Consider the following 17,528-nt stretch of genomic DNA (forward strand, 5'->3'; position numbering starts at 1 on the left):
AAACATCCAGAAACACTTCCTCAGTCATGTCCAGCTGCTGTATTAAAATGGCATAGACTGGGTAGCTTAAACTGGTAGTCCCCAACCTTTCTGGCACCAGGGACTGGCTTCATGGAAGACCATTTTCCCACAGACTGGGGTGGGGGAGGAGATGGTTTTGGGATGATTCAAGTGCATTACATTTATTGTGCACCTTATTTCTGTTATTATTACATTGTAACATGTAATGAAATAATTATACAACTCACTATAACGTAGAATCAGTGGGAGCTCTGAGCTTGTTTTCCTGCAACTAGACAGTCTCATCTGTGGGTGATGGAAGACAGTGACAGATCATCAAACATTAGATTCTCATAAGGAGTGGGCAACCTAGATCCCTCACATGTGCACTTCACAGCAGGGTTTGCGCTCCTATGAGAATCTAATGCTGCCATTGATCTGACAGGAGGCAGAGCTCAGGCAATGCTCACTTGTACCCCACAGCTCACCTCCTGCTGTGCCACCCAGTTCCTAACAGGCCATGGACTGGTACTGCTCTGTGGCCCAGGGGTTTGGGACCCCTGGCTTAAACAATAATTATCTGTCAGAGTTCTGGAGGCTGGGAAGTTCAAGATGAGGGTGCTAGCAGGGTCGGATTCCTGGTGAGGGTCCTCCTTATGGCTTGCATACAGCTGCCTTCTTGTGTCCTCTCACGGCAGAGATTGAGAGAGTGAGAGAGCTCGCTCATGTCTCTTCCTTATGTGGGCCCTAATCCCATCATGAGGGCTCTGTCCTCATGACCTAATTACCTCCTGGATTGGGCCATTCTTGTATTACTATTAAGAAATACCTGAGATGGGGTAACTTATAAAGAACAGAGGTTTAATTGGCTCATCATTCTGCAGGCTGTACAGGAAGCACAGTGCTGGCATCAGCTTGGCTTCTGGGGAGCCCTCAGGAAACTTACAATCATGGCAGAAGGCAAAGGGGGAGGAGGCAAGTCACATGACAAAAACAGGAGCAAGAGAGAGTGTCAGCAGGGAGGCGCCACACACTTTAAAATGACCAGATCTTGCAAGAACTCACTCGCTATCACAAAGACAGCACCAAGCCATGAGGGATCTGCCCCATGATCTAAACACCTCCCACCAGGCCCCACCCCCAGCGTTGGGGATTACAGTTCAACATGACATTTGGGCAGGGGTAAATATTAAATGATACCACCTCCCAAAGGCTCCATCTCCAAACACCATCATATTGAGGGTTAGGGCTTCAACATGTGGATTTTTTTCTGGTGAGGAGGAACGACACAATTCAGTCTGTAACAAACACTAAACTTGGTCTTCTTTCAAGAGATGCATTAGGAACAGGACCACTTCAAGGAAAATAAAAACTTTCCCCCACCTTGCCAGATATTGCCCCCTGTGTGCCAGTTATTCTAAAAGACTAAATGGGAGACAGAGCTTTCCATGAACAGTTTGAGTTAAACATGTTTAAATGCAAATAGCAGGAAGTTAGCGTATTGGTGTAGATGAGCTTTCATGTGTGTTTGTGGGCGGCTCTGGCAGTGTGAGCAGCTGAGTGAGACAGCAGGAAAACTTGATGCCCACAGTGAGGAAGAGGCGCTGCTGGGGGAAGGAGAGCCCCAAAATCCTGCCACAGGCCAGGGCTTCTCTTCAGCTCTGCTTATCTCTGCTTCTGTGCACAGATAGTAGTGATGGGCCAAGGTCCTGTTTACACAGCAAAGAGGACTTGGGGCCACACAGGGGGAGTGGAGAGAAAGGACAACTTCCTGATAAACGAAAGAACTCAGTTCCAGATGGGTTGAAGGCAAGGGAAGAGTCAAGGTCAAGTTGCTAGGGAGAGAGAGCATAGCCTTGGTCCCCACCCCCGAGGAGGACTGAGACTTGGGTGGGCGGAAGCAGGCTTCTGGCAGAAGATGAGAAACTTGCTGTTGGACACACATTTCTGGTATGGCAGGACACCTGTCCTCGGGTAAGAACACAGAACAAGAGAGATGGTGAAAGGGAGGAGCCCAGGTATCTGGCTGGACCTGAGAGTGATCTGAGAAATCGGAGCAAGCAGGTGTGGTCTTGAGAGCAGGAGATTGGAGGAAGAAGGGCAGAGGGTCTTAGAGGGGGTGTGATTCACAGGCTCTGAAAAATCACATTTGGAGCCTGGTTGGCAGTCACTTTGGAGAAGTCTCATGTTTCCCATTCTGAGTCTTCTTTGGCCCCCTGGAATCCATCTCCACAGATAGGCTAAAGGAGCGTTGCTGAAAATCTCATGTGGAAACAGCTCTCAGAGCTGGGATGGCTTCTTACTTCAGATGGGATCACAGAGGGACCTCCATCCCTCATAAAGACCCCTAGAACTAGGCAACCAGCACTGCTGCAACCAGAATGCTGTCTGGGGGGCCTGGGCAGCCCAGCAATTTGCTCCCCTTGCCTTTCCTATTTCTGATTGCAGCCTTGAGTAGCCTGAAGTCAGTTGTTGATAAGAACATCATTCTACCCTGCCTTGTGCCAGCTTCCTCCAGCTGAAGACATCGATCATCCCTTGGGGATCCAGCGCCCCTCTGTTTGGTGCATGCAGGTGATGGCGGGGACTGTCCCATGTGTGATCCAACCCAGGGTACACTGGTCATCTCTCCACAGATGAGTCATTTGCTGCCAGCCTTTCCTTGCTCCGTCTGACCCCTTCGACTTTAATGTAAATGTCACTCCTGGGATCCTATCATTGTGGGATTTTTTTTTTTTTTTTGGTGGAAATACCATGTTGGAAAGGACATTTGTCCTCTACTGTTTAAATTGCTTTCTACGGGTTAGGGAGAACTAGCCATTGATTTTCTTCTAGAGAGCATAGCAAGCCCTGTGAAGATTTTGGCTAATTAACTTTTGGAGCAGTGCTTCTTGAATTTATCAGGGAGGTTGAAGTCTCTTTTCTCCTCTTATATCTTGAAAAAGGCTTTAAATTTTGGTTCCGAATCTCTGCCAACACCTGGTCTGTTTGAAAGGACTTCCCTGGAGATGATGGTAGAGGGGCTGTTGAATGTCATGTTTTTGCAGCTTCGATCTTTAATACAGTTGTCCCAGTCCACAGAAAGTCTTTTCTGTTTACATAAGAGAAGTATCATTCACACAAAGATTACATTTAGAAATATACATTTTCCCCCAGCATGCTTGTTACTAATAACATTGCATGTTATGAAAGTGGAAAGTATTTAAGATGAAATTAATTTTCACCCAGCGTGCCACTTTGTTTGACATTCTCGATCCAGTTGGTGTGGAGCACCAATGTTGGCCAACCTCACTTTGCATTTTTAGCAAGTTCAATTTATTGTTCCTCTTGTCTGGATTGACGCTGTTGGAAGTGAGTTACTAGCATATTAGGACAAGTCCAATTTGGAATCCTACTGTGTAGATTTCTTTTGTATTGGTTTCCAGAAGTTGATTTTGAAAATGATCATCTCCAGTAGATGAGTTTTGGTATATAATTTTTCATTTTCGTTTTTTGGGGGGCCTGATTTTATGAGTTCTCTTTTCAGCAGAATTTCTGCGGTTGGGATAATTAACATTTTTTTTTTGGCAGTCTGTCAGAAGGTCCTGGGAAAACAGATTGCTGCTCTCACGTTGGACACCTCTCCGTCAAATGTTCTTGTCAGTTCTCATCGATGTGGTGTGGCTGCTTGCTGTTTCATGGGTGGGGGCTGGAGCATCCAGGATACCCTGAACAACCTGGGTCATCTTGTCTGGACCAAGCTGCCTGTGAAAGTTCTGTTCCACTGAGCTACATCGCCATAGCAGAAGGAAGCATTTAAGCTGATGTGACACAAATACTTTGTAAAAAGTGATTCTTTATTTTTGATCAATCTCATGATCCTTGTTACATCAAACAAAGGATGTAATCCTTTGATTACATCAGCTTATGTGCCATTCAGTTTTATAGCATTTTAATGGGCTTTCATATCCCCTCCCCAATTCATTTCCAGCCACGTGACTATTACAATTTGATTGCAGTTTGGTTTTGCAACTGCCAGGACACTTTCTGAGCATATGATGCCTTCCTTGTGAATATGAAGATGTTCAGAGGTGAAAAAGGAGCAAAGGGTTTTTTTTGTTTTGTTGTTTGTTTTTTTGGATGCTTGTCAACAAATAATTTCCAAATGATGCCTCAGAAGCTTCCAGGGTTGTGTTTTCCCAACTAAGGTATTTGTTTTAAGCTCTTTGTTAGAACCTGACCCGTTGGCTTTTTAAAAGAGTATAGAAAAGTGCATTTAAAACTTTGCTTTCTAACAAGTGGTGATGAGAATGTGGGGTAGTTGGAACCCTTGTACTCTCTTGGTAGAAATGTAAAATGGTATAGCTATCATGAAAAACAGTATGGTGGTTCCTCAAAAAATGAAAAGTAGAACTACTATAGGACTCAGCAATTCTACTTCTACTCCTGGGTATATACGTAAAAGAATTGAAAGCAGTTTTTTTTTTTTTTTTTTTTTTTAAAGACAGAGTCTTACCTGTCGCCCAGGCTGGAGTGCAGTGGCACAATCCCAACTCACTGCAACCTCTTCTGAGTTCAAGAGATTCTCCTGCCTCAGCCTCTTCAGTAGCTGGGATTACAGGCATCCGCCACCACGCCCGGCTAATTTTTGTATTTTTAGTAGAGACGGAGTGTCACCATATTGGCCAGGCTAGTCTCGAACTCCTGACCTCAGGCGATCCACCTGCCTGGCATCCCAAAGTTCTGGGATTACAGGCATGAGCTACTGTGCCCAGCCTGAAATCAGGGTTTTGAAAAGATATTTGTATACTCATGTTCATAGCAGCATTATTCATAATCACTAAAATGTGGAAGCACCCAGATGTCTACTGACAGATGAATGGATAAGCAAAATGTGGTGTATGCATACAGTGGAATATTATTCTGACTTAAAAAGGAAGGAAATTCTGACATATGCTATAACATAGGTTAACCTTGAGGATATTATGCTAAGTCAAAGAAGCCAGTCACAAAAAGACAAATACTGTATGACCCCACTTTTCTGAAGTACTTGGAGTAGTCAGAATCATAGAGATAGAAAGCAGAATGGTAGTTTCTGGAGGTGGGGGCAGAGGGGGAGTGGGGAGTTGTTTAATGGGTACAGAGTTTCAGTTTTGCAAGATGAAAAGAGTTCTGGGAATGGCTGGTAGTGGTGGTCGTACAACAGTATGCATGTGCTTAATGTCACTGAACTGTACACTAAAACTGTATACTTAAGATGGGAAATTTTATGTTATGTGTATTTTATCACAATTAAGAAATTGAGGCCAGGCGTGGTGGCTCACGCCTGTAATCCCAACACTTTGGGAGGCTGAGACGGGTGGATTTCCTGAGGTTAGGTGTTTGAGACCAGCCTGGCCAACATAGTGAAACCCTGTCTCTACTAAAAATACAAAAAGTTAGCCAGGCGTGGTGGCAGGCGCCTATAATCCCAGCTACTCAGGAGGCTGAGGCAGGAAAATCGCTTGAACCCAGGAGGCAGAGATTGCAGTGAGCCGAGATCGCACCATTGCACTCCAGCCTAGGCGACGGAGTAAACTGCATCTCAAAAAACAAACAAACAAACCAAAAAAACCCCCCAAAAAACCCCCAAAAAACAAATCCCTAATTTTGCTTTCTTTATTCCTCTAAATACTTTGGTTAAGAAATATTATTTTTAGAGACTTTCCCTCTCATTTTGACTTTCTGAAATCTTCATAGAACCAAAACAAAAAGACATCATAATGTTGCTTCACAATAAACTCTTGATTCTTCCTTTTGTCCCTGTGACCTCTGTGGCTCCTTCCCTTCCTACTTCTTCTTCCCATACTCCACTCCTTTGCACCCACTGGCCCCTGACCCCAGCAAGAGGCTTGAATTTACCTGGCATAGGTTATGTTATTACATTTGTATTTCTTTGAGACATTTATTAGCCTGTGCCTATGTTTTATTTGGTAGGTATTTGATCTCATTGATTACTTTAGTGCTTTGCATTTGATCAATTATATCAATGCTCTATTTTTGGTCTTTGAAAAGGACACTATCTTAAAATTAGTAGCATCACCACGTGTCCAAAAATACCAAAGAGTCAGGAATGTAAAACCTACTGTGCTTGATCAGATTCTCAGTCCAGCAAACCAGAAAGGTCTTTCTGTTTGTTTTTTAAACTCCTTGAGTTGAATTATTTTGAATTCAAAATTGTTGAATTCTGTTTGCTTTCTATCAGAAAGTTATTTTTCTTTGAGTAATACAGTTTTAAAAGATTGGTGCCTGTTCCTCTATACCTCCTTCTTCCTGCAATATCCCTACTTTTATAGAATGTTTTTTTCTGTCCTAGTTTTTGTTTATATGGAGTGTTTCTCTTCTGTTATAATGGAAAACTGGGTATCTTTGCTGGTGATTTGGGTTCACCTAGAGTGCCTTTGCTGGTGACTTCTGAGAATAAAATGTAGCTAATATGAGTGAGGAGGTTCTAGAAGTGTGATGTCCTCTAGATTCCATGCAGAGGTTGTTCCAGAGCTACCTCCCTTCTGGAGCGGGACCTCATGCTTTCTAGAACATAGACAGCTCTCTTTTACTGGTGACTCATCCTTGGAAGCCCATGCTCTTTGTTAGAGGAGTTTCTAAGTTGCCTGCCGGATTTGGGATAGAAAATAAAATCTGGTCAAGACCTGACACTGAGTTGCATTCGGCTCATTGGCAAGGCTCTTGGTGCTCATTGCCTTGGTCTGCATAATTGGGGGGTCCTCAGTCTTCCCAGGGAGGTGTGTTTGTTTCCCTCTGGATGTGTTTCAGTCTTTCCTGGCCTCACCCTTTCACTCTCTGACTCTGGCAGGCTCGGGGACCAGTTCTACAAGGAAGCCATTGAGCACTGCCGGAGTTACAACTCACGGCTGTGTGCAGAGCGCAGCGTGCGTCTTCCCTTCCTGGACTCACAGACTGGGGTGGCCCAGAACAATTGCTACATCTGGATGGAGAAGAGGCACCGAGGCCCAGGTGAGCCATGCCACTCCTGGGACATGCGCACATGCAGGCTCCCGGTCTGGAGGGAGGAGGACCAGAGCTTGTCTAGGAATCCAGGCAGCCTGGGTGGGATCTGAGTGGGGCAAGCTGCACATGGGCCTCTGAGATCCCTTAAAGCAACTCAGTTACTTTATGGCTCCTGGCAGGTGTTCTGAGGAATGCGACAAGGATGGTGTGGGGCATTGAAGCCATGTGGCAGGGGTGGGGTGGAGTGGGGAGTGTAAGAGCTAAAGGTGTTTCTCCCAAAGAAGGTAAGACTGAGGACATGACAGCAATCTTCATCTTTTACCTTTAAGTGTTGGTTACAAGCCAGAAATCTGCCATTAGATCTTGGTGTGAGGCTTAGCTTTGTCACCAAACTTCTGTCCTTCAGGTTCCTCATCTGTAAAATGTGAATAATAATAGTACTTACCACATAAGATTTTGTCTGAATTAAATGAGACTATTCCTATAAACTCATAACATGAATTTAGCACATAGTAAGTATGTACTTCCGAAATGCTGGGTGCTATTGTTATTATTGTTATTATTTTTTTGAGATGGAGTCTCGCTGTGTTGCCCAGGCTGGAGTGCTGTGGTACGATCTTGGCTCACTGCAACCTCCGCCTCCCGGGTTCGAGTGATTCTTATGCCTCAGCCTCCTGCGTAGCTGGGATTACAGGCCCATGCCCCCACACCTGGCTAATTTTTGTATTTTTAGTAGAGATGGTGTTTCACCATGCTGGTCAGGCTGGTCTTGAACTTCTGATCTCATGTTCTACCCACCTGGGCCTCCCAAAGTGCTGGGATTACAGGTGTGAGCCACCGCACCTGGCCTATTATTATTGATATTACTGTTATTACTACAGCTGCAATGACACTAGTCTTCTAGGCTGCAAAGAACAGAATAAAGACCTTTTTATTAGGGAGACAACTATAGGAATGTGATTTTTCTGGCTCTGTCTGGATATATTTTTAAAAATGTTTCATTTGGAAAAATTTCACCTTCATATAAAATTGAAGACAATAGTAAAACACATCCCCATGTAGCCCTGCTTCAACAATGGTCAACTCATGGGCAGTCGTGTTGCATCTGTACGCACTCCTTACTTTCCTCCCTGACCTCAGATTATTTTGAAGCAAATACGTAAAAGCATGTGATTTCATCTGTAAATATTTTGTTATGTATCTCTAAATGGTAAAGAACTTAAACAAACAAACAAACTCACAATCACTATCAGAGCTCAAAGAATTAGCAATAAGACTTTAATATCATCAAATATTTGGCCAACATTCATTTTTTCCTCCTGTAGTTTAAATCAGGATCCAGATGGGAGCCTTACATTGCAATTGACTGATGTGTCTTTTAACATCTCTGTGTTTCCTCTCTGTCGCTGTCTCTGACTCTCTCTTTCCTCCTTGCATGTTACTTGTTGAAGACACTGGGTTGCTTACACTACAGGATTTCCCAGAAGGATTTGGTGCTTGCGTTCCCATGGTGTTATTCCTGTGAATTGGTAGTTAGGGCTAGAGATTTATTCAGGTTCCTTTTTTTTTTTTTTGGTAAGAACAACTCCTAAGTGGTAGTGTGTACTTTCATCAGGAGGCTCATACAGTCTGGTTACCTCCTTTACTGACGTTAGCAGCCCTTCATGGTAATTGCCTAGATTCTTTATCCCATTAAGGGTTGCAAAAAGTTAATATTCAATCCAGGACTATCATTATATCTTCATTTGTTAGCTCTACAACTTCTATAAAGAAAAGCATTCCCTCATTAAAATTTTAGTTATTGTGAGATACAGTTCACATATGAAAGGCGGGATAAATGACTTTTTTCCCCTCTATTTACCAGTTTTCAAAATAATGAGTTGGTTCCCTAACATTCTCCAAAGACAATCAATATAATAATAATTTTTTTTTGAGTACCACCAGGAACTCACAGATTTAAACATATTTGATGTATTTTAATCCAGTGTAGTTATTATTCTTATGAGGCTTATATTGCCTCATCTTTGGCCATTCTGGTCAGTGCTGGTGTTTTTTTTTTTTTTTTGAGATGGAGTCTCTCTTGGTAGCCAGGCTGCAGTGGCATGATCTCGGCTCACAGCAACCTCTGCCTTCCGGGTTCAAACAATTCTCCTGCCTCAGCCTCCTGAGTAGCTGGGATTACAGGCGTGCACTACCATGCCCAGCTAATTTTTGTATTTTTAGTAGAGATGGGGTTTCACCATGTTGGCCAGGATGGTCTCGATCTCTTGACCTTGTGATCCACCTGCCTCGGCCTCCCAAAGTGCTGAGATTACAGGCATGAGCCACTGTGCCCGGCCCAGTGCTGGTATTTTGAAACAACCCCAGTAGTTTCTGATAGCCTTCTTGCCACCCGAATAGTAGGATGAAATATTTCAGGCTCATCCTGTACACTTCCTGCTCTCCAGGCCTGAAATCAGCTGCCTCTTGAAGAAATCCTGGCTCCTTTCTGTAGGAAATGTTACTTAGAGACCGCAGTCTAGTGTTGTTCATCACTCCTGGCTTGGTCTTTGTTTCTAGGCCTTATCAGTGACTAGTACTAAGAAATATGATTTTTTTTTTCTTTTTAAGAGAAAATACATTATGAAATTGTGTTGATACATCCCATTCAATTCAGTTTTAAACAGTTTTTAAGTATCTTAATTCTGTATCTACTTTCTCCTACACCAAAAAAATCCTAGAAATGATATTGATGTTATTACTTATTTGCTTTATTTTACACACACACACACACACACACAATCAGAATAACAATATGACTATTAACAATAAGATTACTGAAAAAGGTTTAAGATATTTTCTTTTTTTTGCAATTCTTTTTGTCCTTAGGGTATATTCCATTAAACATGTGCAGCCAAATTACTCTCCTTTAAGGTCACTTGAAATAGTTCCTCTGTGTGGTTGTGCCACTAACTTAATACACAGTAGGATTTATTTGTTTCATTTTGCTTTCACTTGTCAGGGATTGCTTTTGAGTGGGGAAGGGGATTCATATAATTTCTTCTTTATTAAATCAACTTCTCATCTTGAAATAATTAATAATTGCAATTGTGACTATATTTGCAATTTGCCGTTGCAAATATAATACAGAGAGATCGCCTATCTTCTTCACCCAATTTCCTCCAAGATAAATACATCTTACAATATCAAACCCAAAAAACTGACATTGTGTAGCTCTGTGCCATTTTATCACACATGTAGATTTGTGTAATAACCTCTACAATCAAGATACAAAACTATTCTATGACAACCCAACACTCTCATTACTTAAATCCTTTTACTCTCCTCCATTTATAATATAGTTGTCTTAAATATTTCCTTTACATACATTGAAAACCATACCAGTGTTATAATTTTTGTTTCAACCATCAAACATTATTTAGAAAACAGAAGAGAAGCATTTATTGTATTTACTCATATTTTTACTCCTTCATTGTTTTTTTTCCTTACTGACATTCCAAGATTCCTTCTTTTAGCATTTCCTTTCTGATGTAGTACTTTTTAAAGCCATTCTTTTAGAGTAAATTTGATGGTGACAACTTCTTAGTTTTCCTTCATTGGAGAATGTCTTGATTTTGCCATCATTCCTGGAGGATATTTTTGCTGGATATAAAATTCTGAGTTGATAGTCCTTTTATTTTAGCAGTTGAAAAAGGTTTTGCCACTTCTTTCTGATGGTTAGTGATGAGAAATCTGCTGTCATTTAAATTTAAATGTTTTTTTTTCCCTTATAAGTAAGGTGTCATTGCTCTCTCATTGTTTTCACGTTTTTTCTTTGTTTTTAGTTTCAGAAATGTGATTTTGATGCGTTTTGGCATAGATTTCTTTCGGTTCATTCTATTTGAGTTTACTCAGCTTCTTGAACCTGTGGGTCTCGGGTTTTTTTTTTTTTGTGCCAAATTTGGGAATTTTTCAGCCATTATTTCTTTGAATATCTCTTCAGTTCCACCGTCTTTCCCCTCTCTTTCTTGGACTTCAACAACACAGATGTTAGATCTTTTGTTATAGTCCCAGAAGTTCCTGAGGTTGTGTTTATTTATTTTTAAAATTCTTCTCTCTGTTGCTTAGCTTGGGTGATTTCTGTAGTTTTCTCTTCAGGTTCACTGCTTCTTTATTCTGTCCTCTGCCTTCTGCTGTTAAGACAATCCATTGAGAGCTTTTTAATTTTTTGTTACAAATTTTTTTGGTTTTCAAATTTCTATTTGATTCTTCATATTTTCTGTTTCTTTGCTGAATGTGTTTTATGTGTTCATAATTGCTTGTTGAAACACTTTTAATAATGGCTGCTTTAAGATCCTTGTCAGATAATTCTAACATTTTTGTTATTTTGTTGTTGGTATCTGTGTCTTTTCTTTTCTGAGATTTTCCTGGTTCTTCATAAGATAAGTGGCTTTGACTGAATCTTGGACATTTTGGCTGTTATGTTATGAGACTCTGGATATTATTTAAATCATCTGTATTAGTAGGTCTCCTTTCAAGCTATGCTAGTAGGGGAGGCAAGGCTCCCCTCATTACTATCAGATGGGTGTGGAAATCCAGCTTCTCTACTTGGCTTCTGTTGACAACCTAGTATGACATCCTCTTTAACAAGGGGAATAACACCTTTTTGTTGCTGGGTGGAGGTGGGAGTTCAGGCTCCCCACTAGGCCTCCACTGGTATTATCCTATTTGGGTGGAGGAGGGCCTCTACTCATACCACAAGTCTCCAGCTCTTTCCTTAGCCTTCTCTGACACCAACGAGCAAAGCTATTGGGATGCCTGCTTGTGTTGCTAGGCTGCTCCTTTCCTGGTCCTCTGGCTAGAGAGAGCAGGATTTTCTTGAGGCTTTTATTGGTCTTCATTTGTTGGTGTTTCTGGGTTATTAGCTTTTCCAGAATCCAGTCCAGGATATATGAGGCATAAAGGATACCCAAGACTGGGCCAGACACAATGGCTCATGCCTGTAATTCCAGCCCTTCGGGAGGCCAAAAGAGGAGGATTGCTTGAGCCCAGGAGTTTGAAACTAGCCTGAGCAACATAGTGAGACCATGTCTCTATAAAAATTTAAAACTTACCCAGGTATGGTAGTGTGTGCCTGTAGTCCCAGCTACTTGGGAGGCTGAAGCGGGAGGATTGCTTGAGCCCAGGAGTTTGCGGGTGCAGTGAGCCAGGATTGCGCCATTGCACTCCAGCCCAGGCTACAGAGTGAGACTTTGTCTCAATAAATAGCTAGCTAGCTAGCTAGCTAGCTAGTTAGACAGCTAGCTAGATAGGTAGATAGATAAAAGAATACCCAGCAAGCTCACTACCCACCCTATTGTTTCTCAGGTCCCAAAGTCCCAAGCTGGTCTGACTGGTTCTCTTCATCTTTCAGTTATTTCTTATGTCTGTTCTATGAATAATGTCCAGGATATTTAGTTGTACTTAGTGGGAGGAATATAAAAAAGTTTATCTATTTCATCTTTCCAGAAGCAGAAGTCCCCAAGATTGCCTTGTTATTAAAAAAGTTTAACAGCTTTATTGAAGTATAATTACATACAATAAATTGCACATACTTAATGTGTCCAGCTTGATAAGTTTTGACATGTATTCACCTGTGGAACCATTACCACGATCAAGATAATGAACATATCCGTGACTCACAGAGGTTTCCTATGAGTCTAGAAATCCATCCTTCCTGCGCTTCTCTGTGCCTCTACCCTTCTTTACTCCCTCCCCAGAGGAAGCCACTGATTTGCTTTCTATACTGGAACCACACTCTGTGTACTCCCTTTTTTAGGGACAAGGGCGTGTCTGGCTTCTTTCACTTAGCATAATTACTAATTAATACTCTATCAATAATTCCTTTTTATGCTGAGTAGTAGTTCATTGCATGGCTGTATCACAGTTAATTTATCCATTCACCTGTTGATGGACATTTGGATTTGTTTGCAGTATTTGACTACTATAAATAAAGCCACTATGAACATTTGTGTACAGGTCTTTGAACAGACATATGCTTTCCTTTCTCCTCGTGAGGTTAGCTACCTAGGAGTAGAACAACTAGATCATAAGGGAGATACATGTTTAACTTTTAAAGAAACTGCCAGGCTGTTTTCCAAAGTGGTTGTACCATTTTACATTCACTCCAGCAGTATAGTATATGAGAGTTCCACTTCCTTCATATCCTTGCCAACACTTGGTGTGGTCAGTCTGAAAAATTTTTTAGCCATTCTAATAGATATATAGTAGTATTTCATTGCAGTTTTAACTTGCATTCCCCTCGTTAATAATGATTTTGAGCATCTTTACATGTGCTTATTTGTCATCTGTAAGGGAAAATAGACTGTTTTCTTCTCTATATTTTTACTCAGTATTTCTGTGAGCAGATGTGTGGATGTCTTTTCCCCTACGCCAAGCAATTCTCCAATTCCCTGCAGACACCAACTAGGTGTTCCACAATTTAAGTCAACTTTGACACTATCTACTGTGAGATATTGTCAGATTCCACAGACTAAGGGCTCAGCCCACAGCACTGCCTCAACTTCATATGCCAGTTTCAAGTTCAGGTTGTCAGCTGTGCTTCTGACCAATGGGCTATAAATGTAGGTTTCCATGACTGCCCCTCATGTTTGATCATTTGCTAGAACTCAGGAAAACAGTTTACATACTAGACTGCCAGTTTATTACAAAGGACATGTATCTGAAACAGCCAAATGGAAGAGTTACACAGGGCAAGGTAAGGGGAAAGGGACATGAAGCTTCCATGCCTTCTCCAGGTGGAGCCACCCTCCCAGCACCCCCACATGTTCACCAACCCAAAGCTCTCTGATTTTAGTCCATTTGGATTTTCATGGAAGCTTCATTATGTAGGAATGGTTGATTAAATCATTGGCCATTAGTGATTAGCTCAACACTAGTGCCTCTTTTCTTCCTGGAGGTCAGAGGTGGGAACTTAGAGTTGGGGCTAAAAGGTACAGCCTGCTAATCTTGTGGTTGGCTCCTCTGTTAATAATCCCCTATCCTGAGGCTATCCAGCAGGTCCCAGCCAGGGTCATCTCCTTAGCATATAAAAAGACACATCACTTGGAGATGCCAGGGGTTTTAGGAACTGCATACCAGAAAGTGGGGATTAAGACCAAAATATGTATTTCTCATTATATCACAATATTACACCATCCATGTATGTTCTTTGGTAAAGTTAAAATCTTTTGTCCATTTTAAAATTGAGCTGTTTGCTTATTACTGAATTTTGATTGTTCTTTATGTATTCTAGGTACAATAAATTTATTAGACATATGCTTTGCAAATTTTTTTTACAATCTGTGTTTTGTATTTTCATTAACTTAGCAATCTCATTCAAAGAGCAGAAGTTTTCAATTTTGGTGAAATCCAGTTTATCAATTTATTCTTTCATGAATTGTGCTTTTGATGTTATGTCTAAGAAATTACTACCTAATGCAAGGTCGGGGTTTCTCTTATTTTTTTTCCTAAAATTTTATAATTTTAGGTTTCCCTTTCAGGTCTATTATTCATTTTGAGTTAATTTTGTATATGGTACAAAGTATGGATTAGTTTATTTTGTTGCAGATGGATATTCAATTGTTTCAACATAGTTTGTTGAAAAGACTAGTCTTTCTCCACTTAATTGTCTTGTCAAAAATTAGATGTCCACATATATGTGTGTCTATTACTGGACTCTCAGTTCTGTTTTATTGACCTATTTGTCTATCTTTATACTCTTACCACACTGTCTTGATTATTATAGTTTTATAATGCTTGAAATCAGGTGGTGTTAGCCCTCTAAATTTGTTCTTGTTTTTCTTAGTTATTTTGATTATTCTAGGTGCTTTACACTTATATATGGATTTTATAATCAGTCTGTCAATTTCTACAAAAAACTGGCTAGGAGTTTGGTTGGGATTGTGTTGCATCTATAGATCCATTTGGGGAAAATTGACAATTTTCCGTATTGAGTCTTACAACCCATGAATATGGCATATCTCTCAATTTATTAATATCTTCTTTAATTTTTCTCATCAGTGATTTTTAATTTTCAGTGTGTAGATCTTTCACATTTTTGTCAGATTTATCTCTAAGTACTTAATTTTTTTGATACTATTGTAAATACATTTTTATAAATTTTAATTTCTGATGTTTGCTAATATACAGAAATACAATTGATTTTGTATGTTCTTCCTATGTCCTTCAACCTTGCTAAACTCATTAGTTCTAATAGCTTTCTAGAGATTCTGTAGAATTTTCTATATAGTTGATTATCTGTTAGTTCGCTAATAGATAACCTGAATAGTAAATAAAGAAAACGTACTTCTTTCTTTTAATATGGATAACTTTTATTTATTTTATTTGTCTCTTGCACTGGTTAGACTCTCCAATATAATGTTAGGTAAAAGTGGTGAGATTGGACACCCTTATGTTGTTCCTGATCTTAAGGAGAAAGCATTTATTTATTTATTTATTACTAAGTATGACATTAGGTATAGATTTTTTTGTAGCTATTCTTTATCAGATTGAGGATGCTCCCTTCTATTTGTAGTTTGAGAGTTTTTTTAAAATCATAAATGAATATTTGATTTTGTCATCTGCTTTTCTGTGTCTATTGAGATGATCATGTGGTTTTTCTTTTGTTCATGGAAGCTTCATTATGTAGGAATGGTTGATTAAATTTAATATCTTAAATTTACATTTAACATAATGAGTTACATTGATTGATTTCTGAATGTTAAACCAACATTACATTCCTAGGATAAACCCCACTTTGTTATACTATTTTATCTTTTTAATGTATTGTTAGATTCATGTTGCTCAAGTTTTATTAGAGTTTTTGCATCTGTGTTTATGAGAGATATTGGTCTATAGTTTTCTTGTAATGTCTGTCTGGTTTGGGTGTCAGGGTGATGCTGATCTCATATAATGAGTTGGGAGGTATTTCTTCCTTTTTAGTTTTCTGAAACTTTATATAGGATTGGTATTATTTCTTCCATAAATATTTTATAGCATTTACCAGTGAATCCATTTGGATCTGGCAGTTTCCTTGCAGTAATGTTTTTAATTGTAAATTTAATTTCTTTTATAGATACAGGGCTATTTAGGTTATCTATTTCATCTTAAGTAAGCTTTGTTAGTATGTGATTTTGTTTCTTTTATCTACATTCTCCTAATTGGTTGCACAAAGTTGTTCAAATATTGCTGCATTACCCTTTTAATACATGTAGAATCTGTGGTGACATATTATTTTACTCATTATATTGGTATTTGAATGTTATTTTTTACCTCATCATTCTGACTAGGAGTTTATCAATCTTATTGATCTTTTCAAATAAATAGCTTTTGGTAGAACTGAATTTCTCAATTGCTTTTTCTGCTCTAAATATTATATTTCCTTCTATTTACTTTGGATTTAATTTGCTCTTCTGTTTCTTCTTCTAATTTTTTACTATTTGTGGGTACATAGTAGGTGTATCTATTTCTTAAGGTGTAAAAAGGTCATTGATTTGAGATATTTCTTCTTTTCTACTACATCATTTTCTGATATAATTTCCCTGTAAATACTATATTAGCCTCATTTAAAAATTTTGATTTGGGGTTTTTATTTTCATTCAGTTCAAAATATTTTCCTGTTTGGTTTCTTCTTTTACTCATGGATTATTTAGAACTGTATTGTTTGGTTTCCAAACACTTGGGACATTTCCAAAGATGTGCCCATTATTTATTTCCAAGTTAATTCCAAATGGTCAGAGAATGATTTTTATGGTTTGAATTCTTTTAAATTTATTGCAACTTGTTTTATGGCACCAAATATGGTCTACCTTGGTGAATATTCTGTTTGCTCAGGAAAAGAATTGTGTTTTGCTGTTGTTGTTTGGAATGTTCTGTAAATATTGATTAGGTCAAATTGGTTGGTAGTGTTGTTTAAATCTTCTGTGTCCTTACTTGTTTTCTATTTATTCTATGAATTATTGAGAGTGGGGTATTGAAACTTATGACGATAATTGTGGGTTTGCTTATTTCTCCTTACAATTCTATTACTTTTTGTTTCATGTATGTTGAAGCTTTGTTATTAGGTACATAAACATTTAGCATTGTTATGTCCTCTTAATAAATTGATTCCTTTATCACTATAAAATAATCCTGTTAATCTCTATTAATATTATTTTCTCTGAAATCTCCTTTGTCTAATTCAAATATAGCCACTCCAGCTCTCTTTTGATTAATATTAACATGAAATATCTTTTTCCATTATTTTACTTCTTGCCTATTTGCATCTTTATATTAAAAGTAGTTTTTTAATAGGCAGCATATAGTTGTGTTATGCTTTTTACATGTAATCTGACAATATTTTTAAATTAGGGGTATTTAGACAATTTACATTTAATGTGATTATGTTTTCTCTCTTTTTTGTTGGTTTATTAACTATAACTTGTTTATTTAATGATTGCTTAGTGTTTATAGTGTACATCTTTAATTATAGTTAACCTTCAAATTATATTATTCTTCTTCATAAACAGTATAAGGAGTCTACA

General features: G+C 39.1%; 1 protein-coding gene across 1 annotated transcript in view; it reads left to right on the forward strand.

Annotated features, from left to right (window-relative positions):
• The window catches only part of DPF3 (D4, zinc and double PHD fingers, family 3), a 222,037-nt gene that overhangs the window by 62,202 nt on the left and 142,307 nt on the right, over positions 1-17,528 (forward strand). Inside the window, exon 2 of the mRNA XM_011949621.1 lies at positions 6,833-6,993. Within this exon, the coding sequence (XP_011805011.1) occupies positions 6,833-6,993 (161 nt within the window). The remainder of the gene's footprint in view (positions 1-6,832; positions 6,994-17,528) is intronic.

The sequence above is a fragment of the Colobus angolensis genome, unplaced genomic scaffold (genome assembly GCF_000951035.1).
Source record: "Colobus angolensis palliatus isolate OR3802 unplaced genomic scaffold, Cang.pa_1.0 Scaffold3, whole genome shotgun sequence".
In the NCBI taxonomy this organism is placed as follows: Eukaryota; Metazoa; Chordata; class Mammalia; order Primates; family Cercopithecidae; genus Colobus; species Colobus angolensis.